The sequence below is a fragment of the Boleophthalmus pectinirostris genome, unplaced genomic scaffold (genome assembly GCF_026225935.1).
Source record: "Boleophthalmus pectinirostris isolate CB_2022bp ecotype Guang Dong unplaced genomic scaffold, ASM2622593v1 HiC_scaffold_8, whole genome shotgun sequence".
Classification (NCBI taxonomy): Eukaryota; Metazoa; Chordata; class Actinopteri; order Gobiiformes; family Gobiidae; genus Boleophthalmus; species Boleophthalmus pectinirostris.
This window is the reverse complement of record NW_026571515.1, coordinates 29,910,621-29,937,431: the sequence shown is the minus strand read 5'-3', so window position 1 is coordinate 29,937,431 and position 26,811 is coordinate 29,910,621. Positions and strand designations below refer to the sequence as shown.

At 39.5% G+C, this 26,811-nt stretch overlaps 1 protein-coding gene across 1 annotated transcript in view; it reads left to right on the top strand.

Annotated features, from left to right (window-relative positions):
- Positions 1-26,811, top strand: part of LOC110164462 (cadherin-4-like) — a 394,436-nt gene that overhangs the window by 339,661 nt on the left and 27,964 nt on the right. The window contains exons 9-11 of the mRNA XM_055166406.1: positions 3,813-3,950; positions 13,701-13,886; positions 22,061-22,314. Coding sequence (XP_055022381.1) covers positions 3,813-3,950; positions 13,701-13,886; positions 22,061-22,314 — 578 coding nt within the window. The remainder of the gene's footprint in view (positions 1-3,812; positions 3,951-13,700; positions 13,887-22,060; positions 22,315-26,811) is intronic.

Below are 26,811 nucleotides of genomic sequence, written 5' to 3'. Positions count from 1 at the left end.
AAGAGAGTCTTGACTCCCCTCACCCCTGCTGCTCTCCAGAGGTCCTGTACCATACTCTTAGGTGTTGTTGTGTAACTGAGAGCTCGAGATGCTTCCATAATTACTCCCTCGACTAATTAGAATAACACTTTTGCATACTGGGCCTGACAGGACTGCGGAGCTTGCATCTAAACATCGTATTGAAGAAGCGAGCTCTGTGTACTTGGGTGTTAATGAGGTCTATGTCTCAGGTTGGAGTTCACGTCACGTCTAACATCGCGATGAGAAGAAGCCTCGTGATGTGGTCCAGGCCTAATTGGGATATTTACTGGGTAATTAGCAGGTGAGGGAGACACTGGGGTTGTAATTGGGGGAATCACAGTGACAAGATGCATTATACAGACTGCAGACTCCCAAGCTCCATCCGTCAGTGGGCCCATTAACTGCAGCCAGGGAAGGGGAAAGAGGGAGATGGGGATTGTGGGTAAAGTGGGAGGAAAAGATGGAAAGTCTTAATGCAAATAAACCATATTTCAGCCTGGCAGTGGCAGTGCTGTAATCAGGGGCAGTGGAAATCTATTTTACATGTACTAAGTCTAAGGAGATGCAACCCTTTACCAAGTCAGTACTTTGAATTGATAACTACTGATGAAGCCATATTTGAAGTTGTAGCTCTATGGGTAAAAAAAAAAGTAAAACTAATTGTCATATTGATGCAAAAATGGGATAAAGAAAAGTTGCATAGTGTTTACTGGTAATACACAAGAAATTGCAGTGGTTGCAAAAATAAAAGTATAGTCGAAACAGTATCATAGTAGTAATTCAAAGATTTGTTTTAGTAATAGTAGTAATTGTTGTTATAGTAGGCTCAAGTACTTGTTTTAGCAGTTTAGTAGTAGTAGTTGTAGTCGTTGTCATTGTAGTAGTAGTAGTAGTAGTAGTAGTAGTAGTAGTAGTAGTAGTAAAGCAGTCAAATAAGAATTCTATGGAACAAGTATTAACCATCTAGTAGTAGTATTTGTTGTTGTTGTTGTTGTTGTTGTCATAGTAGGCTCAAGTATTTGTTTTAGCAGTTTAGTTGTAGTAGTCATAGTAGCCATAGTAGTAGTAGTAGTAGTAGTAGTAGTAGTAGTAGTAGTAGTAGTAAGTAGTAGTCAAATAAGAATCCTATGGAACAAGTATTAACCATTTAGTAGTAGTAGTAGTAGTTGTTGTTGTTATAGTAGACTCAAGTATTTGTTTTAGCAGTTTAGTAGTAGTAGTCATAGTAGACATAGTCATAGTAGTAGTAGTCAAATAAGAATCCTATGAAACAAGTACCTAGTAGTAGTAGTAGCTGTTGTTGTTATAGTAGATTCAAGTAATTGTTGTAGCAGTAGTAGTAGCAGTAATATTAGTACCAGTAGTAGTAGTACTAATAGTAATAATAGTCATGACAGTTGTTGTTGTAGTAGTTGTAGTAGTGGTAGTGGTGGTAGTAATAGTAGTAGTGGTCATGGTAGTCATAGTATTCAAACAAGAATCCTAAGGAGCACATATTAACAGTCTCAATAGTAGTAGTTAATTGCCAAGTAAAAATCCTGTATAGTAATTCCTATACCTCAGCACAAATATATTACTAGATTTTCATTTTCTCTCACGTACAGTTAAAACACCAATAGAAGCTCCATATTTCAACCCAGCACTCCTGTCAATTGGAAAGATGAAAATGCATTTATCTCTCCTTGATATGATTGCTCCATAGATAGTGCATTAATCTCCGTCAGATGGATCATTGTCTTCACATCTGTCCATCAGCCGCACTAAATAACAAGTGTCTTTGACGGCGTTCCCAGGGGAGAGCTTCAGCGCAGCCTTGAGATATGATGGAGTCTGCTTGAATGAACGATATAACCTTTGGACTGCTAGCTTTTCAAACCCGCATCATGGACAGATCCTCTACAAGAAAGCTGTTTTTCCAGTCGCTACAGGGGGTACATTTACATGGCCAGTAAATATCTGATAACTAGAATCAGGACTCAAGAATTAGATCTGTTTTTTGGTGTGTGAAATCTGATCATCAAAAGCAACTGGTGGGATTTGTCATAAGATTATGTTCTGCTTTATATTTACCATATTTTTCGGACTATAGGACGCTCCAGAGTATAAGTCGCACCAGCCAAAAAATGCGTAATGAAGAAGAAAAAAACATATATAATCGCACTGGACTATAAGTCGCATTTTTTTGGGGAAATTTATTTAGTAAAATCAGAGACCATGAAGCAACATTCATCTTGAAAGGCAAGTTATAGTAATAACAATAGAACAGAGAACAAAAGGCTGAGCAGGCGTTAATATGTTAACGTAACATATGAACAGTTAATCAGATAGCTATAGCAATAAACAACAGAACAGAACAAATTTACTGAACTCGCCATCTCAATCCTATTCACTAAATCCATTGAATTCTTCATCCTCGGTGTCATTTCTGAGCAACTCCGTGACCTCCGGAGGTAAACCATAGATCCATGAGGTAAACAGAGCACCGCTTCCTCTTCTGCGTAGCTGTCGTCAGACTCAGAATCAGTTCCAGTTAGTTATTTTTAGTTATTAGTCATTAGTTAGTAATTATTCCGACCTTTCTGAATCCCGACAGGATGGTTTCAATTGTCACGGAAGTCCAGGCTTTGTCGATCCATCCAATGAGGAAATTTGCATGGAGCACCCTCCTGGTTACTGTGAAGCTGTGTTCTCCACCCCCGTCTTTCGCCAGTCCTTCACAGTTTTCTTGCTCCCTCCAAACTTTCTTTCTGCTGCTCTGTTACCGTTTTCAGCTGCATATTTTACTACTTGCAGCAGGACAGAGGCTGTTTCTGCAGGAGACATGCGCAGTAGAGGGCAAAGTGACAGTGGTACAGGAGTAATAGGAGTAGCAGATACTGGCACACAAGCCGAGAACCTCTCAAGGCTGTCAGTGTGAAAATTTTCATAGCCGCACTGGAGTGTAAGTCGCAGGACCACCCAAACCATGAAAAAATGTGCGACTTGTAGTCCGAAAAATACGATAATTTTAATTTATTTTATGTGTATGGTATTTTCTGATCTATGTTATAAAGTTGTTTGCTCATTAAAACCTACCTGGAATTTTGTTTTGGTTCATTCACACATGTTGAACACACAAATCTTGCAAATTTAAGTGTTCTGAGGAGCTCTTCTCTCAAACAAAAAACTCTGTTCCACCTTGAGATGTCATGAGGTAATACATGAAGTGCTCCAGCGTTTTTAAACTTCATAACCCTTCACTAAAATTGTTTGGATAATTTCAACCATGGAGATGTCTATCTCTATTGAACAAAAGGTAAAAGATAGCTGTCAACTTGAAAACTACCACTACATGACATCACAAGGTGGAAGAGAGCATTTGGAGATTTGGAGATGTACATAGACTTATAAAGGATTACTCAAACATGCTTGAATGAAACAAAACAAAAAACTACCATTATAACATGGCTTAAATTTTACATAATATTTAGGACCTTTAAACTTAAACCTACCTACTAAGTTACATTGTGCTCTTTTAATAAATAAACTTTTTAGAGTAAGACAAGTGTAGTCTTTCTTTCATTTTGTCTTTGCCTCCTTGCTTTGCTTAGTTTGTTGCATTGTTTTCCTTATCAAAACAGAAGAAATCCAATTACTCACATCCAATATAACTGCTTACATGACATTTCAATAATCTGATTACTCCAGAATTCACATAACAATCAGATTTTGGGTGCGCCTATAAACATAGCTCGTAAATGGAGTCTGTTCCACTTAAATAACTAGATTTTCTTCTGCTTGTGCTCTTACAGAAAGTCTCCCAGTACACCATAATCGTGCAGGCGACGGATATGGAAGGAAACCTGAACTTTGGCCTCTCTAACACCGCCACCGCCATCATCACGGTCACCGACATCAATGACAACCCGCCCATGCTCACCTCCAGAACGGTGAGTTTCTGCTAATCCTCCAGTGGCATATTTAATGATTATGAGAATGTTAAGGGTGAAGAAGAGGTGAGAAGGCGGAGCAAGAACAGGCAGAACCTCATCGCTATTAGAGGCAGAAATGTAATGTGTTATAGCCACGGTATAATATGCAGGCTCATGACTTGACCCTGGACAATGATGTAGTAGTAGTATTAGTAGTGGTAGTAGTACAATTCCCTGTAGTTGCACCAGTAATATGTAGGTTTTCATTTCAATCAGCAGTTTTAGTAGTACTCAGCAGTAGTAGTGGTACTAAACACTTACTTCATATGATGCAATATCCATTTACAATCTTTGAACCACACTATTGAATTCATATTGACGAATTGGGTGAAGTGTCTTGCGCAAAGACACAACAATAGTTTGAAATTCTTGCAGCTAGAATAAAAAACTTGGCATTTATTTTGTTTAGCAAAAGTCTCCAATGGATATCAGTTCTGCTGCCTTGTAGTAGTAGTAGGAGTAGTAGTAGTAGTAGTCGTAGCAGTTGAAGTATTTTGAAGAGAATACTGGCTCAAATCTGTTTTGTTTTGGGGCTTTTTTTCCCCTCAACAACAACTTTAAAAACAAAATGTACAACCACTATTGAGTAGCCTCCTAGTATTTAAATTGTTTGCTAAAAATCTCTAATGGATATCAATGGTATCTGCTTCCTGCTGCTACTACTACTACTAGTAGTAGTAGTAGTAGTAGGAGTAGTAGTAGTAGTAGTAGCAGCAGTAGTAGTAGAGGTAGTAGTAGTAGCAGCAGTAGTAGCAGCAGCAGTAGTAGCAGCAGTTGTAGTAGCAGTAGAAGTAGTAGCAGTAGAAGTAATTTTTGAAGAGAATACTGGCACAATCAGTTTTTTGTTTCTTTATAATCTAATGCAGAACCACCATTGAGTAGCCTCCTAGTATATAAGTTGTTTGGTAAACATCTCCAATGGATATCAATGGAATCTGGTTTCTTGTAGTAGTAGCAGTAGAAGTAGTTATTGAAGAGAATACTGGCTCAAATCGGCTGTGTTTTTTTATTTTTTTTTCCAATTGCTACTTTAAAAACAAAAACACTTCTTTATAATCTAACATACACTCACTATTGAGTAGCCAAATGAAAAGGTATAGCATATATAGTATAGTTATTTTTCAGTGACCATGCTTTGCTTTTGTGAGACCACGTCATTCAGTGTTGCAGGGGCGCACGAGGAAAACAGATCCATAACTTTAGCTTTCATCAGCAGAAAACGCCAGCGCCAGCACACGTTAATGATTGTTGTCATGATGGGGATATTTAGAATGATGATTGCATTAAAGGAGGTCATTACCAGGGACAAGGTAGAAATGAAAAGTGCCCGTATTAGAGCGTGGGCTGGGGCTGCTGCTGTGTCAACATGATCACTAAACTAATCAGCCAAGGTGCTCATTCTGAAATTAAGTCTTCTTTATTTAATGCTAACTTATAAGTAATGGTAAAAAGCCTTTCTTGTGCTGTGGTTTCTGGTTTATTTTTTGTCAGTTTTTTTTTTTTTTTTTTTTTTCCCCCCATTCAATTATAATAGCTCCTCAGTAATGAGTGGTTAGCTTATTTCTTTCATTTTCTGTTCACAGTGTCACTATATTTTGCTCTCACTGATAAACCATTTAAAGTCATGACTATTGAAGAGAATACTGACTCAAATCTGTATTTATAACAACAACTTTCTTATAACAACAACTTTAAAAACAAAAACACTTTTTATAATTTAATCCACAACCACTATTGAGGAGCCTACTAACTTGTTTGTTAAAAGTCTCCAATGGATATCAATGGAATCTGCTGCCATGTAGTAGTAGTATTGGTAGTAGTAGCAGTAGAAATATTTTAAGAGAATACTGGCTCAAATCAGTGTTATTTTTTTATTTATTTATTTATTTTTTGCACAACAACACGAGTGCAAAAGTACAGGCAGTTGGCATTCTCTCTAAATGTAGCTACATAATCACGATACTTTGCCAGGGATACTGATGTCAATACTTTGGTTTTAAGGATCTGCCGATACCCGATATCAGCTGATACCAGGGCAGGGCCTGAAAATATAATTTATTTCCTTTAAACATGATAAACAAGTATCTAAATGTGTGTTGTAACCACAGAACAGCTATGTAAAAATACAAATTTAATATTCTGAGACATTCTGGGCCAACATTAGCTGTAAATCATGTTATTACATAAATTTATAGATTGAAGAGGATTTCAGCTCAAGTGATATCTTGGAAGCCAGTATCCAATCCACCAACATTTTCATTATCACCACTGATATTTAATACCAGTATCATAAGTGTGCATCCCTACTCCACATGCACCTTTAAACAAAGAATATGATATAATTATTTCACCAATTAATAATGTCCTTACTTATAAATGATGCCTTCTTTACTCACATTCACTTTATTAGACTCTGAAATATCTAAAAATAGTATTAGTCGTGTGCTTCTTATTTACTCGATGGTGCAGTGTAGAATCCTTTGAGGTGGTGAGATGCTGGAGGCAGGAGAATTCCTCAGCCTATTTCCATCAGTCGATGAGCCATAGTGTTGGCCACATAAAATGCTTAAGCATGGCCCAGCCGCAGAGGTGGGATGGGCTCTGCACTTTGAGGTTTTAGCTGCACAGTTAGCATTAGGCCTGAGGGTGTGTAGCCCCTTATGTTGACTAGTATTGGCTATGTGGGTGTGTCAGCATCAAAACTTATATAAGACATGCTATAGCACAGAGATAGAAAATACACTAAGGATTATGTTAGTGAAGTGACTTATCAAAAGACTGTCAACATGCAGTGATTATAAGATGTAAATGTCATGTTTTGATGTCACAGTACTTTTCTTTACTCAGGATTTATAAAGCTGTAAAGAAAATCTTAATATACTTTTTTAATAGTAACATTATACAGTGCAAGATGAAATTTGTGAAATTCCATCTGTTAAGCCAGCCAAAATCACACACTTTGACAATACTTTCCAGTATTATTAGAGTATTATTTCTCCTTAATTTCCAATGGCTGTGAATGATTAACCAGAAACCAGATAAAAGCTACATTGTCGATTCTGGACAATTCTAGACCTTTCTACATTCAAACAGAATATAGGAGAGACTAGCTGACCAGACAAACTTTCTTATCAGCAAATGAGTGACTGATTAATTATTGAACCAAAATTGAAACAAAAAATACTGTATGTTGAGGGGACGTTGAAGGGAGATCATTTTGCTTATGGGTTTGTCAATAAAAAAAATCAGAGAGGCTAAGGAGGCCAGTGTTTTTGCTGCTTTGTAGAAGATGGGTTGATAGTTAAAGAAGATACTGTAGCCATCACCTAAGCAAAAACAAGAGGAGAGGGAGGGCATATATGGAATTGCTTGAGAGGTAACAGAAAGGGAAGGATGGGTGGTAGTAGCGAGGTCTGTTCAGTCCTTGTGGTTTAATTTATGATTCCACTTCTATATCCTACATCCCTGCATAGTACACTACCAGCCAAAAGTCTGGACACACCCTCTCATTCAATGTTTGTTTTCTTTATATTTACTACTTTTATAAACATACAGAAGGTATCAGATATATGAAACAAAATGTATGGGATGATGTAAAAAAGAAAACAAGTTAAATCACTCTAATTAAGGTTAAATTACTATTCATTTTTCAACTATATTTTATATTAAAATCCTCAAAGTATCCACCCTTTGCATTGACTGTGGTGCAAACCCTTGGCCTTGTCATAATGACCTTTTTGATGAAGTCTCCTGAAATAGTTTTCACTCCACAGCTGCACATTGTAAGGGTCAAGAAATGCAAAAAGCGCAAACCAGGATTCAAAGGAAATGGTGGCTATTTAAAAAAAATATATCTACAAAATCTGAGTTATTTTTAGTTTATTTTCTGTTTGCTACATTCATAGTGTTGATGCCTTCAGTGAGAATCCACGATTTGGACTCAAAGACATAAAAACTGAAGATGAAAAAAGTTCTGTGCGAGTGAGGAGCAGAGGTAAAGTAAAAAATATGGTACAGTTTTAGAAGTTCCTGTCTTCAGTGATAAAGCATGGATGTGGCCCACTGTAAATCACCAGCCTTACCCCTGTGCATTACACTGTCCTGCTGCTGACACTGTATTGATGCCAGTGTCTGCTAATCGATTAATATTCCTTAACTGTATTCCTCTGTGTTTAAGTGCCCCTCCATCATCTCCACACTGAGAAGTTAATGCTGTCATGTATATTAATGATAGATTTTAGTGCTCAGTGTTTTGAAAGCACAGGGAGCTCCGTACTTTAAGTCATTCTCATCATAAATCACCTCTTCTAATGGCACGAGAACGTAGAAAGCAATTTGTTGAAAGTGCAGAGCCATTATGCAAATATTTAGTGTTTGCAGTAAACCCAATAGATCTCTCAATGTGTCCCAGAAATATAAAGTTTGTGGGTTTTGTCTTTAATGTCCATGATTAATTTTTCATCACACCTATCACATACTGGCCTATTTTTCAGAGAAGCAAGGGGCACGTAAGGATGCTTATTCACAGCAGAACTCATGCTTCTGTTGTATGTCTCTTCTTGTTTTATGGATACAGTTTTTACAATGCACTTTTAACTTTTGCTCATGACTAAAGCTGAAGTTACAACCAGGGCATGACCAAAGCTGTTTTCATAATCTTAAATCTTGGTTTGGGCCTGGTTTGGTTCTGCCCTAGTTCTGGTTTAGTCCTGGTTAGGCTCCAGGTTTAGTTCCAGGTTAGTCTAGGTTTTGATTGATTTGTGTGGAAGCGAGACCACAGACTATAATAAATAAGATTCATTTCCCTCAAGTAGAATTTACCTGCCCATACAAGCTGGATGGATTAGTCTGCACTGGCCAACCCCAAGAGTGCCCCCACCCCTCACCATTCATCAAGACAATAACAATGAACTGGACCTTCTTGCATAATGACATGATGTGTGTGTATATGACTTTTGATAATCTCTTCATGCTACAGCTATCATGCTTATGTTTTTGCGATGGTCATTTATGGGGTGAGGTCTATGCAGAGTTTGATGCTCCAGTAACATGAGCTAAAACAGATGTATGCTTTATGGCTGCTTCAGAGTTATAAGATCAGTTCCCAGCCTTGACAAACTGATGATTGATTTTTCTCACTCTCATTATGCCACCAATGTTCATTTTGTTCAAGCAAGGTACACACTTTTTATAGTTATAGAAAAAAAAAATCACTTCAACATTGTTAAATCTCTATATAAGAAAACTGTCTATGTGTCCTTGAGCAAGACATTTCCCCTCTCTCTCATTTTTCTCTTCTCTCTCTCCTTTCTTGCTCTCCCTCCCTCATTTCTCTCTCTCTCCCTCCCTCTCTTCCTCACTCTCTGCCTCCACCCTCCATTTCTCTCTCTTTTTCTCCCCTTCCTCTCTCTTATTTCTCTCTCTCTCCTTTCTTGCTCTCTCTCCCCTCCCTCATTTCTCTCTGCCTCACTCTCTCTCTCTCTCTCCCTCCCTTTCTTCCTTTCTCTTCATTTCACCAATGTTGCCTTCATGATTAAATTTGAGCAATTATGTTAATATTAATTCACTTACTTATAACTGTGCACATTTGCAATGTGACAAATGATTACAAATGTAAATACAAGGTACAAAGGTCAGCTCACAATGTCATTGTAATCATAAAATGATGTAATCAAATAAAAATGCGGTATGTGTTGTATAGTGGAGATCTCTCTGTTTGCCTCGAATAATAATGTGTCTCTTCTTCAGACAAGATCGAGACTTTTAAAACTTAATGTCAACTTATATTTTGACAGCTCACAAATTAAGCAATCAGAAGTTGAGTTGTGTTGTATTTATTATGACCTCCTTTACCTTTTTTTGCATCTTCAAAAAGTAGTTTTGATGAAGTGCCCTGTCACTCTCTTACTCTTTCTCTCTTTCTCTCTTTCCCTCTCTCTTCTCCTGTCTTTCTTACCATTTGTTTTAATGTATTTCTTATACCGTAAAGCACTTTGAATTATGTTGTGCTATACAAATAGACTTGCCTTGCCTCGCCTTGTCCATCTCCATCTCCCTCTTTCTCCTCTGCATTCTCTCTTGTGTCTTCCTCCACCCTCCCTTTCTCTTTCTCGCTTTCTCCCCTTCCTCTCACTCATTTTTCTCTTTCTCTCTCACTGTTTCTCTCTCTCCTTTCTTCTTTCTTGCTCTCTTTCCCCTCCCTCATTTCTCCCTGTCTCACTCTCTCTCATCCTCCCTCTCTTCCTTTCTCTCCGCCTCCACCCTCTCTCTCTCTGTCTCTCTCTCCCTCTCCCCTCCCTCATTTCTCTCTGTCTCACTCTGTCTCCCTCTCTTCCTTTCTCTCCGCCTCCACCCTCTCTTTCTCTCTCTTTCTCCCCTTCCTCTCTCTCATTTCTCTCTCTTTCTCCTTTCTTGCTCTCCTCCCCCTCCCTCATTTCTCTCTGTCTCACGCTCTCTCCATCCCTTCCTCTCTCTCATTTTTCTGTTTCTCTCATCTGTCTCTCTTGCTCTCCCCCTCCCTCCTGCCTACTCTTCTTTTTCCCTGATGCCCAAATTGCGACAGAAGGGTGAGGCTGTTGGCACATAGCGATTTGTCTGTGAGCTGTGAGAAAGCCAACTCCGCTCTGTGCCAATCACAATCAGGGCCGGGCCACTCCTGACTTTGAATGCAACAGCTGAGGACGAGCCATGATACAAACAAGTGTACTATCCAACAACGGTGCAAATGATAGGCTCCGTGGAAAAGTTTACATCGACAAGTAAACAACCAAGGCATATTTTTGCACCACTCACACATCCACAAATATCGGGAGATGTGTTATACCAGTTTGGTTTCTTTTCATGCAAGTTTTCCACTGTTTGACCATCTCTTTGAACGTAGCTTCGATCTAGGCTGGTCTAAGGGTTGTGAGATCAATTCCCTCTCCTAACAATTTGCTACGTGTCTCTCCCCGCTCTTTACCCCAACATTAAGCTGCCCAATAAAGACTAACAGACAAAATTAAGCACATTTATATTCTTTGCACTGATGCCACCTTAATCATCCTTAATCATTGTGGATACAAAGGTGAATTGTGTAACATTCCAGGTGGAGAGTCTGTTACTATGGAGACTATCTTCACAGTATGATATTAAACTCGAGCAGCAGGACAATTTACAGGTCAGATTTGTGGAGAAGTGAACCTTCTTACCTTAGAACAGGGGTCTCCAACCTGTAGCTCGGGTGCTACCAGTAGCTCTCCGAATTATACATATTGTTCTAAATAACTCAGATTTGATTAATTACCACTGTAAATGTGTTATTTTGACATTTGTGCACTAATAAATGAATAATGGTTTGATGTTTTATGTTTTAGGCATCTAACTGTAGATCTAAGGCTTGCCGTCTTATATCGAATCAATTTCTTGCAACTGCCAAAATGAGTAGCTCTCTGGCATTTTCATTTTGTAAAGGTAGCTCACTGGATGCAAAAGGTTGGAGATCCCTACCTTAGAATGTAAAAAAAAAAAAAAAACAGGCATAATTAAATAATGTAATAAATAAAAAGCAATGTCCCTAGCATTTCTCCATGGACACAACCAGATGCTGGACTGGTACTAGAAAAGTTGCATAGTGTACCTTTAAACAGAGATGTAACAATTTCCAAAATATCGTGATATCGTATTGTCAAACGTCTCAAAATATGGGCTGTCACAAAATATCGAATGACAAGTTCCTTTGCTTAAATGCCTGGTTTTATAGTAGCAACAGCTTAGAAACATCGGGAACTACATATCCCATGATTCATTTCAGTGCAGACAATATGAAGAGAAATGTTTTTTACTTGAATTCTTGGGATTATGACAGAAATAATTCACACCAAAATCTTGTCAAGGTATTTTAAAAGCAAAAAAGTGTCCTATCTACAATTATATTAGCCTCTTCAAAATAAATCCTGATAATATCGTACCGAGAGATTTGGATATCGTTACATCCCTACCTTTAAAGCTATCATTTCTAGTTTTTTTTTTTTTGAATAATAAAAGATAGACATTTAATGGCAAGGCAAGGCAATGAAATTTCCATGGAGATGAGCAGGTGGTGGACCCTCCATCAGAAAAGTTACATATAAATCTCTTGCTATAATTCGTAAATACTATTGTTTAAGCGTGTAGACAAGAGGTGGTAGCACATCTGATCTTGTTGGCTCTCTTCATTGCTGTGTGAGAGGAAACTCGAGGGTCCTCTGAGCTCAAGCACCATCTCTGAACTCTGATGTTATTGAATGTTCGTCTCTATGTGAGGACTCCCTGAACTGACACGAACACAAGCCAGACGCCTCCCTCCTCCACCAGGGGGCAGAGCTGTAGGACCACCCGCTACTCGTCTGTTGTCTTCAGAATGTCATAGTCTCTCAACAGCTCTGCCTAAGCTGCCCCACTGCTGTCTGCTGTATGCTGGGTGATGCCCAAGGTGGAAAAAGTGCCAGAATAAAGCTTTAGGATCTTATGAAGTGTTTGCTTTTGAGATTCCAAACTTGTGCGTAAGCGGCTCAGGGGCTGCTCCTCGCCTGTTAGATGCAGCTGCTACTTACCACTGAACAGAACGTGACCATGACTGGTTCCCAACGAGGAAATGGGAGCCACAATATAGTCAAATTGTGTTGCATTTGTATTTGTTTTTTAACAGAATAATGCATATGACAAGACAAGATAATGCAAAAGAAAAAAAAAACACTTGGAAATATGCAGGATTACAGCCAAAACTAATTTCTATCCTTGGTTTCCTGCTGGGCCAAGGCAGCGCAGACTAAGCAAGTTCCCCCTAACCAGAAGTTTAGTGGTCCAGGAGTCCTGTCTTAGTTCCAAAAACAATTTAATCCCATATGTTTTTGCTTGTTTCAGTTACTTTCAGGTTACTTTTTACCAGTGCTGAAAGCTCCAGAGTCCCAAGAAGAAGAGTTAATTGCTTGGAAAATAAATGCTGGTAACAAATCCTCTGCAAACGAACAATCATGTCATGGAATTACATCAATTTCCGACCTGGTTTAGACCTCAGATTTAGTGCCATTTTTGTCTGCACGTGTTTAATACCCCCCATATTTCTTGACTGGTCTAAAATTAGGCTCATTACAGCACATTTTGGTACTTTGAAAGATTTGATGGTGGCTCTCAAAAGCTTTTGACTGGTACAAAGGACATTATAATCTGCAGAGGTATTACACGCTGTACACGTTATTCTTTGTGTGGTTGATCCCCTAAACGTCCATGGCTTTAGTGAATCCCCACGGTGACAGACACATGACAGGCCCGGCTCACCCCTCCTGCAGCTTATCTGGACAAAGCACGTGTTTGGACAACTAAAAACCATTACACACACCCTCACAGCTGTTTTAACTCTCGCCAAAGCCGCTCTCACCCCATTTGTTCTGTCCTCTTTTAGCGCTACGAACATTGGTCAGAAAATCTTTGCGACTACTACTCCCCTGTCGCGTGGTGCTTGTGCAACTACTGTTCATTTATGGTTCAGGGCCAGTAAAAAGAGCATCATTAAACTCCTGAAAACCTAAAAGGGGTTGTGTGATCATTGGAGAGATTGAAAAAATAAAAACCTGGGCACTCAATGGCTTTTTGTTCAAATTGCCACACTTAACGGGTCATAAAAGCAACACTCAAAATATATTCCAAAATGACATGTCATAAATTCTGAGTTCTCTGTCCTTTCTGTAGTTTTCAGGTGAGGTACCGGAGAACAGGGTCGATGTGGTGGTGGCAAACCTGACGGTGATCGACGCGGACCAGCCACACTCACCCAACTGGAACGCCATCTACAGGATCATCAGCGGAGATCCCACCGGACACTTCACCATACGCACGGATCCAGTATCCAATGACGGCATGGTTACTGTGGTCAAGGTAAGGACACAAGAAGTACTTCAGAATGCCCTCCATTTAATGCCTAAATAAAAATAACTTATCTTTAATGAGTTTGTTTGGGCATTCATTGTATCTTGACCCGTATTTTTTCCTTCAGTGCAAGTATGCCAAACCACAGCCATTCTGCTATGCTAGCAAATGTTCATTTTTGACAATATATTATTTAAAACCAGGTTAAACAACTTAGATTTAAAGGGACAGTTCGGAATTTTGAACATATGGCCTCATTTCCTAGTGACTCAGAGTGTTGGAGATGTGTGGAAACACTTTTTTAAATATTCCACACAGTCCTTGTATTTGCAGAGGTCACTGGTGCTAGGCTAGCAAATGTCAATGGCCATAGTTAGCCTGCCACTAAAAACAGTGTTACCCACTCCACAAAACACCCGAAACAAATCTATTATTACGCCAGACTATCGATGTAAATGTCTTTGTCGACAGAATAATTTTAGAAGTAAAACCAGTCTTGCATTTGAAGGATTTATGTCTGTGCAGCAGCAGCAGCGAGTTGTATTTCCTGATAGAAAGTTTGGCAGCGGCGGACTGATATATAAGAAAATAGTCCCTGAACATACGGCGATTCATGCGATGCCAGCCTCTGTGAGTTTCATTTGACTGGAGCTGAATGGGTGATGTCACACTCCCTTAGCCCACTTCTTTATACAGTCTATGATGTAAAACAATACATTCATAATATCTTCTTATGTATCTTTTGAATGGTCCTCAAAATAAAACCCATGGAAACTGTGGTTCTAGGGCTCAATGAATCAGTGCTGGAAAAGGTAAATCAGTGCTGCGTTGGGTTCATTTTCCAAAAGTGCAACAGCAGCCTATCTACATCACCACAAATCTGATGAAGGTTGCTAATCGATTTAATAGTCAAACAGTCATCCTTCCGTTGTCCTGTTGCACTTTGTCTTGATTTAAAGTTTGGCCACAACAATAGATAGAAAATGAAAAGGGGCAGGTCCTTTGCCTTTCAGGTGCCCCTTGTTGTCGTGATGAGAGATTGGAAAGTGTTGTGTCCTTCAGAGCACCTCATCCACTCCCACGCAGACTTAAACACAATACCGACCCAGACCATTGGAGGAAATGAGCTATTGATTTCACAATTACAAAGGCAACAGGATTTATACACACTAATGTCCAGGCCAATGCACTGAATGGCAGAAACAACAGGGGATTGTCTCGTAACAGCCTGTTATGTCAGTGTTTTGGAGCTCCAATCAAGGCTCAGCACACAAGTGTAATTCATTTAGAAACATGACAAGAAACATGTGGAATGTGTAACTATTATTGACTATGTATATTCAGATATGCTCCAATTCAGTGCATTTGAAATTACAACAGCAAATAATATGTTTCCTGTGCACTCACTCACATATTGTTATTGATGACTTTCTTAGAGGTGGGTAGTATATTTAATTATTGATTATATTTAATGCAAAATTTTTATATCTGATGTATTAGGGATGCACCAATCCAGCCTTTTCTTTTCAGATACCGATGTTGATACTTTGGCGTTGAGTATCTGCCAATACCTGATGTCACGTGATACTAGGGCTGAGACTGAAAATTTTATTTACCCAACACAGTCCTGTATGGTTAAATATTATCCAAACGTGTTTTGCAGTGGTATGAAAAAAGAGCACATTTGAAAAGTTCAATAATACGATGTGTTTTGAGCCAGCCACAACCAGTAAATTGTCTCATTACACCAGTTTATATATATGAGATATCGACTGTATCAATATGTTGAAACTGATCCCTCAAAATATTCAATATTGGAGCCAATAGCCAATATCAATATCATATCGGTGCATCCCTCAGGTCTTTCATTTACAATGTTTAAAAGATGCTGCAAAAATAGGAGATTAAAAATAAAAATGGAACAAAGTTATAATTATAATTAGTTATATTATAATCTTTCAAACAAGGGTGTATAGTGATGTTTCTGCATGTTTGTTAGTAATTCCAGACATGTTTGAGCACATTTCTGATTTCCCAAAATATCTTCTGATTACTGTTATTGGGGTACATTGCATACTTCCCAGTATGCATTGCACGATGACTGGAAGTCTGAAATTCGGGATGCATGTATTCTAGATCAGTCATATTTATTTTTTATTTGTGCTTGGGTGTGACTCAACAGCTACACTTACTTTGACCTGTTGTGACTATTTTAAGACAGGATTATAAATAAATAAGAGATATGCACAACTGCAGATTAAAAAGTAATTGATATTTTTATTGGAAACCGCAGATATAACTCTTACTGAATTTGTGTTTGCTCACCAGTGTCGTTCTTAGTATTTGTCAAGTCACACATGTTGTCAGAACAGCTTGTTTGTTTGTGCGACCCTGAGACCCCCGGGGCATTCTCACATCTCATATCCCACAATAATGTTTCAAAACTCGCAATAACATCCTGTTCCTTTAATTCCCCCAGCACCCTGAGCAATAAGCATCGGCATTTTGTTTCTCTTCATTATCTCTAGATGACTGCATTTTATAATCCATTCCTCCTTCCCCACCCGCTCCCTGATGTAAAATTCAGCAGGCAGCTTCTTCGCCATAAGCCCCCCGTATATAGAAGCAAACCCATGGGGAGGGCTATCAGGAAATCATAAAATAAGAGACACAACAACCCCGCGGGACACTGGTGAATAGACTGTCTCACAGAGGTAACAGCGGACGCGTGGGTGCCCCCCAGGGACTGGAGCTGGAATGGTCAACAGCGTGTGATGGAGAGGAGTTAGAAAGCTGTGAGGATGTGCTAGCGCCGTGTTTGATGGGTGTGTCAGAGCATATCGATACAGGATGATGCAGCGTTCAGCCACTAGGGACCGCCACATGCTCCTCAGTAAACAAGAGCAGAGGTCTGAACCGGAACATGTCACACACTTACTGAGGTCTCGGGGGAGCGACTGATTCGTGATTTGCTCAAGTGTTAAGTCGGCAAACAAACAAGCAGTGATTAGTGTGAGTGTGATAGGCAGGGGCACAGAGGAGTGACATTTACCAATTTTTAATATGTTATTTAATAAATTGTTTGGGTTATTCATTGTTATTGCTTTGCCTGGAATGTTCCACTATCTCACTGGTCTCACTATGTTGTTTCCATGGAGATAGGTACATTTAAACAGTGGAACAATCAGAGCAAAAGATCAAGCGAACACTCCATCAGAAAAGTTGCACAGTGCACCTTTAATATTATTTCAAGATATATTTTATTATGTCAATAATTTACATACATACTTAGATTTGACAGGTTAGGCTTATACGTGTAGCTGGAATTTTATTTTTATTTAATTTTTTTAAATTTTTTTTAACAAAATATTTACTCATATCTGAGACTCATTACTGAGACTACGTTTACACTGAATCCGCATATAACCGTATCACCGTATCGGAAACAATATGCGTCCAGACACATTGTTTCTGTGTCCGCAAGTCTTCCCTATCCACACAGCTTTGAGCATATTTGTTTACGTGTTTTAGAAATGAAACTTAAAACCGCATGGCTCATTTGCATAAACTAAGCACTCAAAAACACAGCTCGCTATTGTGCACTGATGCCGTTCAGCTTCTGTCGGACTAAAGTACACGACTCAGTGGATTATATATGTTCTTTCTGTGACAGAGTGGTTGTTTTGGTAATGGTGAGTCTGTTCTGTGCTTCTATCACATTGGAGATTATTCATGTTAAACTTTTCAGAGATTATACATCTGCAGGTCATACGCATATACCATATATATGAATGGACATATATTCTAGCCTCTTAGTGTTTTGGCAGTGAATTACTTCACGGCACATAGACCTACATCAGTGTATCAGCGTTTTCAGGCATCCACACAGTGCCAGATCAGATCTGTACTCCGATGAATTCGTGGGAGCTGGCGGCACGAGATCGTTGTGGACAAACACTGCATCCGCAATGAAAATGACTCAAATACATACTAGTGTGAACGGGGCCTGAATGTGCCATTTTATAGCTTTTGTTTATCTCGTTTTGATGTAAAAAGTGAATTGTTATATTGACTTTTACCTTAACTATTGAATACAATTGGCCTGCTACTCATAGACTGTATAAAGAAGTGGACCATATTTAGTTATTATAAATTTTTCCATATTAGGAAAAGGAAGTGATTTATGGATAAAACAGGGAAATAAAAACATGAGGATCATGTAGAGCGGGTTAATCCAACAGCAGCATTATAGAGAGTGAATAAGAGCCAGAGTCAGTCTATGCTGCTATTATACATTTCATCAAATCATTTATTTAACCAGATTTATCTAGTATTTTTGACTTTTCACCCCTGATCTGCCATGACTAAGGAGTGATGCGTTGACGGCTTTCTGAGCCTTGAAAAAAAAAAGGCTATCACAGAGAGACCTTGAGGTTTCCGCTTCAGTTCATCCACACAAATTATGTAAAAGGAGATCCGATGTTGCGATATCTGCGAAGTGACGTTTGTGATAATGACCCTCTGCTCTGTTTGCTTCCCTGAGGGCGGATCTGTGTGGGTATGTATTCATGTATTGGTTAGCCTACAGCGATTCTCTGGACCTGTGTGGGCTGGGAATACCACTGGCGGAGAGATCAAAGAGCCTTGAGCGTGGCCGGCCTGCTAATCGGATACCGGTGCACCGTGGGGTCACACCTATATACAGCCCCTCGCTCATGTGTTTACCTTCGCAAAAATACCATCCAAATACAAGGTTGCCCCTCTTATGCCCCTGTCAACTGAGCTGTCTGCTTATAGGCCTATCACAGTATTTATTTATTTTTATTTAATTTAATTTTTTTATTCAATTTATTCAATTTTTTTATTAATTTTTTTGCTACTTTTTTATTTGATATACAAAAATCTAGACAATAAAAGATAACATTAAACTTCTTCATGCAAATGATACAGGGACCCTAAAGAAGGATTATCCCTCCAAAATAATATTCTAAATGTTAAAACTAAAATTAAACATCCAGCAGTGAGTTTCACTGTGTAACTTTTCTAGCGGATGGTCCGTCACCTGGAGATATTTCCTGGAATGGAATGTTCCCCAGTATGGTATTGCACTTATTTATCTTTATGGAGACAGCAGGTGACGCCACAAGGCAAAGTTACATGTCAGATCAGTGGAGAGGCGAGCACACTAACTGTAAGAATGCAAGTTTTTAGGGCAATTAAAAAAAAAAATAAAAATTGTTATTAAGTAAAAGCAAGATGAATACATTTATTGCCATACCGGGACATTCCAGACAAACCAGTTTCATTTCCATGGAGACATGCAGACAAGTTACATGCTGCATCTTAAAAAAATAAAATAAAAATCAGCACAGGACTCTTAAGTACAGGGGTGTAGTGGGCGTGGTACGCGGGGGTACGCTGTCTACCCACTTCTCCTGACGTGAGATATAAAAAAATAACAAATATAAAATAGCTACAACTTAAATGTCAAATCAGAGCTATTGGTAATGTGAAAACACCCTGCATAGGGGTGCTTTTCACCCTGTGACATGAAGGTCCAGGCCTTATCCCAGGACTGAACCAGGACTAAACCAGGTCTAAACCAGAACTATACTAGGACTGAGTGTCAGGACGAGCCTGGATTTGTGCCCACGTAGACTGTCGGGTGACCGTAAGCGGCAGGACCAGCACAGAACTTCGCACCACACAGGGCTAAAGCGTAGCCATCGCCTCATTGTTCTTTGCGGACACCGTGCTCCGTGGGCTCAGGGTTCTCTCTCTCTCAAGTCCAAGATTTGCCTGGTTTAGTCCTGGTTCAATCCTGGTGTAGTCCCGGTGTAGTCCTGGTTTAGTCCTGGTTCAGTCCTGGTTTAGTCCTCCTGGTTGAGTCAAGAATCACGTACCCCCACTTAAAAATTCCCCACTACACCACTGCTTAAGTAGTTTGTCTGTATGAGTCATAACATTTATTGATGAAAACAAATCCAGAAAAATAACAAAACATTCCCTTTTAGTATAAAGAAAAATTACCCACGATAAACACTGACCCTCAGAAATTATTGTTATATCTTTTATTGACTGGTCTATGATTCAAATGCTTTTATCGCTCCATGCAAATATGCTAAACATGATTACCTCCTTGTCAAAAGCTGTAACAGCCCCATACTGTCCCTAATCAGCAAGAGCCATTTATTTGTGGCATCTGTGGCTAAAATATAGTTTATTTTCCAGCCTGTTGTTTGTCATTGTGTAGCCTTCATTACAGGAGCACAAACCTGTCACTGTAGTTTAGGATCAGCCCACAACCCCATAGAGAATACACAGGAGGTGAGAAGAAGACAAGGTATTTGCGTTTATGGGTGATATGGCTGGGGTTCAGATGGTGTAATGATATTCAGATGCAAATGTTATAGTTACTACTGCAGTATAAATGATCACAATTGTTGATTTTCCTATTAATACTTTGTAGCTGATGTCATCAACAATGCCTGCAGGTGTGATGCTTATGTAGGCACTGCTCTGTCTGAAGCTCTATTACTTTAATAGACTTAGACTTTAATCTGAGCTTTGTTTTAATCCAATCAGACCAGATAGAGCTGAATTTGTTGGAAGTACAAGTGAGATTATGAAAATGTGCTGTTTAAATCCATTTTGCATTTTTTCTTGAGTTTTCAGACTATCTTATAACTTTTTAGACAGTGTTTGCCAATGTGTGCATTGTGCCTTCGGGGTAACGTACCACCATAGAGACACATGTAGAACACCCCCGTGATGTCACCTCAGAGTATCAGTTGGACGTGGATATATTGATACGGGGAAACCACTGTAGAGAAATGTAGAGTACTTACCATAATATTGACCATTGTTTCCCAAAGACTAGGTTATGACCTTCAGGTGGGTCGCCAGAGACTTTTTCTCCTCTGCATCTCCGACTGGAACGTGTTACAGAAACGCAAACAGGCCCACCTATCTCATTAGAAAAGTTGAAATGTTAAGAATGTTTTATATAATTTCTAATCTTTTTGTAATTATTTTATTGACTATTTTGTTCCAATATTGCTGGTTTAATTGAATGCTGTAAAGAAAAAGAAATGGGCTCCATTTAATGTCCAAATAGGCGACTTATGGAGACCTTTTATTGCTGCTTCAGTTACTGCTTTTCATTGTTTAAAACTTGAGTAATACTCACTCACTCATAATCATTCAACAACAAAATATCCTCATTAATGTTAAATAATGGTCAATTCCACCTTTATTTTGTGATTTATGATTATTATGTCTATTGACTTGGGTCGCAAAGGTTTGTGACTTTTAAAATATGGGTCCCCAGAAAAAAAGTTTGTGAAACACTAGTATAGACCACGATTTGAAGTTCACTGATTTGAAATGTGTGGTATTGTTTCATTATAATGTGAACTTGGTACAGTATGTCCATGTTTTTCTAGTGTTCTACTGCAATTTTCTCTAGAAAGTATTTCGCTTAAGGCTTGTGGCTGGTGTATGATTGGGCTATTCTTGAAAACAAACCAGAGTAACTCTTGGAAAATCCATAATGACTAATGATGGTTGTCCACTGCGCAGGTGAATTGGTAAATCAATTCTATACATTTCTTCACTGAGAATAAACAGCAAAATTAAGGGTTGTCTGCAAACAGTATTTCCTTTGGTCTTGTCATGGCTCATAGTGCTTTAACGGGCTAGCAAATGTATTATATAAAAGATGCTCTGTGTAACTTTTCTGGTGGGAGAGAGCCATTTGCTTGTCCTCATAGAGATGCCATTGCATTTCCTGGAATGTTCCACAGTTAAAAATCAAAAATCTCTTTAAAAACATGCTTTCTTACTGTAAACAGTATGGCTTTTCCACAGTTTTGACCTGTAACCTGGCCTCACCTACTTTTTTTTTCAGATTATACGTTTAACACAGCACTGTAGAACTTTCCAGACAATGCTATATCATCTCCATGGAGACAAGAAGTGCACGTAAATACAGAGTCAAATGTATCTGACACCTCTTTCTCTCTGAGCTGTAAATTGTTGATGTGTGTTTTTTGCATTTCTAAAATAGTACATAATTTAAAAACTCCACAGGCTGTTTACCCAAAGCATGATTTTAAGCCAACAGTTTAATGAATTCAGTCCAGTGCAATATTTTCACTGTAGCTGTCTTCTTCCCGTTCCAGCCGGTGGACTTTGAGCTGAACCGTGCCTTCATGCTGACCGTGGTGTCCAACCAGGCTCACTTGGCCAGTGGGATCCAGTCGTCCCTCCAGTCCACAGCAGGGGTCACTATTTCAGTCCAGGATGTGAACGAACCCCCGTACTTCCCCACAAACCCCAAACATATCCGCTTTGATGAGGGGGTCCCTGTTGGCACCAGGCTGGAAACCTTCTCTGCTACGGATCCAGACAGACTACAGATGCAGCAGATTATCAGGTAAGAAAAAACCCTGTTCTTAGTGTGGATTTAAATAGGGTATGTGTGATGTACATGTGTGAAATTGCCTAAGTGAAGTCAAAGTATTTTGGAACATAATTAAACTATAACAGGGACAAGGTTTTATGTACTATGCAGGAAAATAGACTGTCAACTATCTATGTATTTAGTTCTTTATTACTGCGAGATGTAAGGGTTTTGGTTCTCATTAAAGGTGCACTATGTAACTTTTCTGATGGGGGCACACCACTGGCTTGCCTCCATGGAGATGATACTGCTTTGCCTGGAAAGCACAATATGCCATTAAAGTTATCTATCTCTATGAAGATAAGCAGGCCACACTACAAACCCATTTGAAGGTCAGATCTGTGGAGAAGCAGCACCACTTCACAAGCTCATTATTCACCATCATTTAGAAAAACAAAACAACAATATAGTGAAATAAATGCTGCATCCATATGTTTAATACTGTACATTAATGCTGGAACAAGTGATAACAACTTCATGGAGACAAGCAGGGGATGTACCCTTCACCAGGAAAGTGCATCTTTCGCTGTACACTGTGCACCTGTTCGAATATGTGATACCACTTTTACTTTCAGATTGGTCTAGTACCTAGACAGAGTATACGAACATTTAGATACCTTTCTTGGTTCATCGGCACAAGATAAAAAAATATAAAAAATACATCTTTGCAAAGAGCTGGATTTGACGTTTTTATAGCTTTAGGCATTACATTTAGCCATTTGGATTATCTGAGCACCTAAAAACGGTAAAACGCTCAGAGCCATGTTTCTGTTTGCACGGTTGGCTAAACACTTTCTGGTCATTCTCCTAGTAAGTAGCCCAGGTCAAAGGTCAAAGAGAGAGCTCATTCTTGCCTCACCCTTGCCTTAACATCTTGCATTTTGTTTATGAGCTTCAGAGGAGAACTTTGAGTCAGGAGGCTAAGCAGGTTAATGCAGAGCGCAGGCCTCTGGGGTAATCAAAGCACTGTGTATTCTAGGCTGTGTGAGAAAGTACAGTCATGAAAGAGAGAGAGAGCAGATAGAACGATATATGGAGAGAGAGAGAGAGAAAGAGGGTGGTGATGGGGGCTGTTGGCCAGAGCTCAAAAATCTGACACAGCGTTCTGTCCACCTGCACTGATCTTTTCTGTGCTAAGCCTCTCCACATTTTCAGAGTAAACTGAGACTTCAGTGAGCAGCAGGCTGTTTCTGAGGAAGACTTGGCCATGCTTATTTCTCATATGTTTTCCTATGGTTGGTTTATAAAATGCATCTCAAGGTTTTGTTTTGAATAAGTCAATAGTGAATATGATATTATGTCTGGATGTTATATTTGTTCTTTATTCTGAAACCCCATAAGTTATTACCAGAGCAGAAGCTGTTCTTCCTGCTCTCTGCATTAAACGTACATTTTTACTTTCCACTAGTGCAAGGTGAACTAATAAAATTTTATCATATGATTATTATTGCATTTGGAGCACCAGGGTCTATTGATTCTCAATTAGAGCTTTGCTTACAGCAAAACTGGCTCCTGCGCTCCTGTTTTATAGCTGCATTATACACTTGCATGTTTATGTGGCAAATAAAACATATCCTTTCAGGGAAATAGCTTTGCAGCTCTCCAATAGTCCTTGTAATTCATGTTGTCTGCAAACCACCTCAGATGATACTTTGTCTTTGCTGCTAGTGTAATTAAAGTTGGAGTACTCATTTCTTTTTTGTCTATAGAAAGTGTAAAGGAAACATTCAAAATCAGACCACTACATACTGTCGAAATCTAATTAGAAAACCTTGTATCAGTACTTGTAGCGATAGATAGAAGAGCTACTTGTAAAGAACAATGTGAATCATGAGTATGCCCCTTTGGAGTGAGAGCTGATTGTCTGCGCAAGGGCAGTTCACCGTGCTTTGCTCTTCCCCGTTTTAAACCTCTGTTTCCCAACATGTGCGCCTGTGAATGCTAGTGATTTTATGGGTTTGTGAAAGATGGGAACAATTTAGATTTGATTTAAATGCTCACTACCTCCTTTCACAGTTTGAAAATCAGGTAGCTCAGCTTTAACTTGTTGATACTAAAACCTGTATCTACATTTATGTTTTGTTTATGCACTGTGAACCTTGCCATTGCTCTAAGTTGACAAGATGGTGATTCATATCAAGCTGTGAAATTCAAACGTTAGTTGAAAGGAGACTGTATATATACCTGTGGGAGTGTGGTGACCCGGAGCTACAGATGGAGAGCGGACTGCTGGGTCAAGGGCTGAGCCTGACAGGTGCTTATCAAAGGGAGGGCAGACTGACAGGGTCCCGCAAGGAGGAAGGAGAGGAAAGAGAGGAAGGAAAGGGGAGGAGAGGAAAGGGGAGGGGTGTGTAGACATGAGGGAGAGGTGGTGGTGGAGGAGAGGAGACCTTGTGGATGGGAAAAGGGTGCTTGCGAGTATTCCGAAAGGCCGTGTGAGACATCATGCATCACCTGTCAGACACCAACCAGAGAGGTCAAGACTGTGGACTGGAGACACTGGCATAAATGATTACCCCAGCGCCCGGCTTAAGCTTGAGACATGCATTTTTCATCCTCAGGGTCGGGGGCTTGAAAAATAAATGTCAGAGCTCTCCCTGCTGTTGCTAAGATCACTAACCTGCCAGGCCTAATCATACATCCAGCTGTACGCACGCTCCAACCAGCTCCCAAATGAGCCAGACCTCCGCAAAGCATTGGCAATAAGGTACAGGAGGTGTGGTGGAACATTTCTACCAACTTGAGTGTTTAGTGGAGTTTTAATGCACGGGTAGCATCTGGGTAAACAAAACTGTCTCCAAGAGAAGGGGAAATTGGCAGAGTGCTTTGTTAAAAAGTTGGTAATGAGGAATGGAGAGAGGGAATTTGGCAATTTGTGGATAGTAGGGAGCTGTATACAAAAACACTGAGAGCTTTCACGCCTGTTATTAAAATGGTAAATAAGCCAGCCATAGAGAGACATGTGAAAGTACTATTTGTGCTAGAGCCAAAGTCAGATAAATGGTCTGCATCATAAGACCATCATGCAGTTTTAAAATGTAATTAGATACTGTTGCTCAAGTGATTAAGGTACTTGATTCATTTTAAGGAGGAGTTACTTTTTATTTTTTGTCATTTGGTCCTCAGTGGCAAGGTGGTTGATGGTAGTAATAAAGTGTCAGCGTTAGCATCAGTGGTGTAGTGGGAATTTTTTAAGTGAGGGTACGCAATCATGATGTCATCGATGTGATAAATCCCGCCAACCTAACCCTCCCTCCCCCTCCCCCAAACAAACACAAAGGCATCAGCCCAGTAAAAATCAGTAATATTTGATTTTTTTTTTTTACTCAAAATAATGTGGAATCATGTTATTGAAATCAACACCGTTCATAATCACCTACAGAACATAAAGCACAGGCTACAACACATGAACCAGGACTGAACCAGGACTAAACCAGGACTAAACCAGGTCTAAACCAGGACTAAACCAGGTCTAAACCAGGTCTAAACCAGAACTAAACCAGAACTAAACCAGGTCTAAACCAGAACTAAACCAGGTCTAAACCAGAACTAAACCAGGTCTAAACCAGGTCTAAACCAGAACTAAACCAGGTCTAAACCAGAACTAAACCAGGTCTAAACCAGACTAAACCAGGTCTAAAACCAGAACTAAACCAGGTCTAAACCAGGTCTAAACCAGAAACTAAACCAGGTCTAAACCAGGTCTAAACCAGGTCTAAACCAGGTCTAAACCAGAACTAAACCAGAACTAAACCAGGTCTAAACCAGAACTAAACCAGGTCTAAACCAGGTCTAAGCAAGGTCTAAACCAGGACTAAAACCAGGTCTAAACCAGAACTAATCCAGGTCTAAACCAGAACTAAACCAGGTCTAAACCAGAACTAAACCAGGACTAAATCAAGTCTGAACCATGACTAAATCAGGATTAAACTAGAGCTAAACCAGAACTAAACCAGGTCTAAACCATGACTAAACCATGACTATACCAGGTCTAAATCAGGACTAAAGCTGGACTAATCTTGGACTCGAGAGCGAGAGGGAGAACCCAAAGTCTGTGGTGCAGGGTGTCCACACACCACAATCGGGCAATGGCTATGCTTAGCCCCATGAGGTGTGGTACTCTGCGCCGGTCTTTTCTCCTGCGGTCACCTGATGGACAACACGGGAGCAACTCCGGGCCCGTCCCAACACTCAGTCCTAGTTCAGTTCTGGTTTAGTCCTGGTTCAGTCCTGGTTCAATCCTGGTTCTGTCCTGGTCCCTCATGTCACAGGTCACTGAAGGACAGTACTGCAGATATCATGAGCCTGTGCAGTTTTCAACATTGCTAATAGCTCCAGATTGACATTTAAGTTGTAGCTATTTTATATTTGTTAAATTTTTTACTATCTCACGTCAACAGAAGTGGGTGGACAGCGTACCCCCGTGTACCACGCCCTCTACACCCTTGATTAGCAGTATTGGTAGTAGTA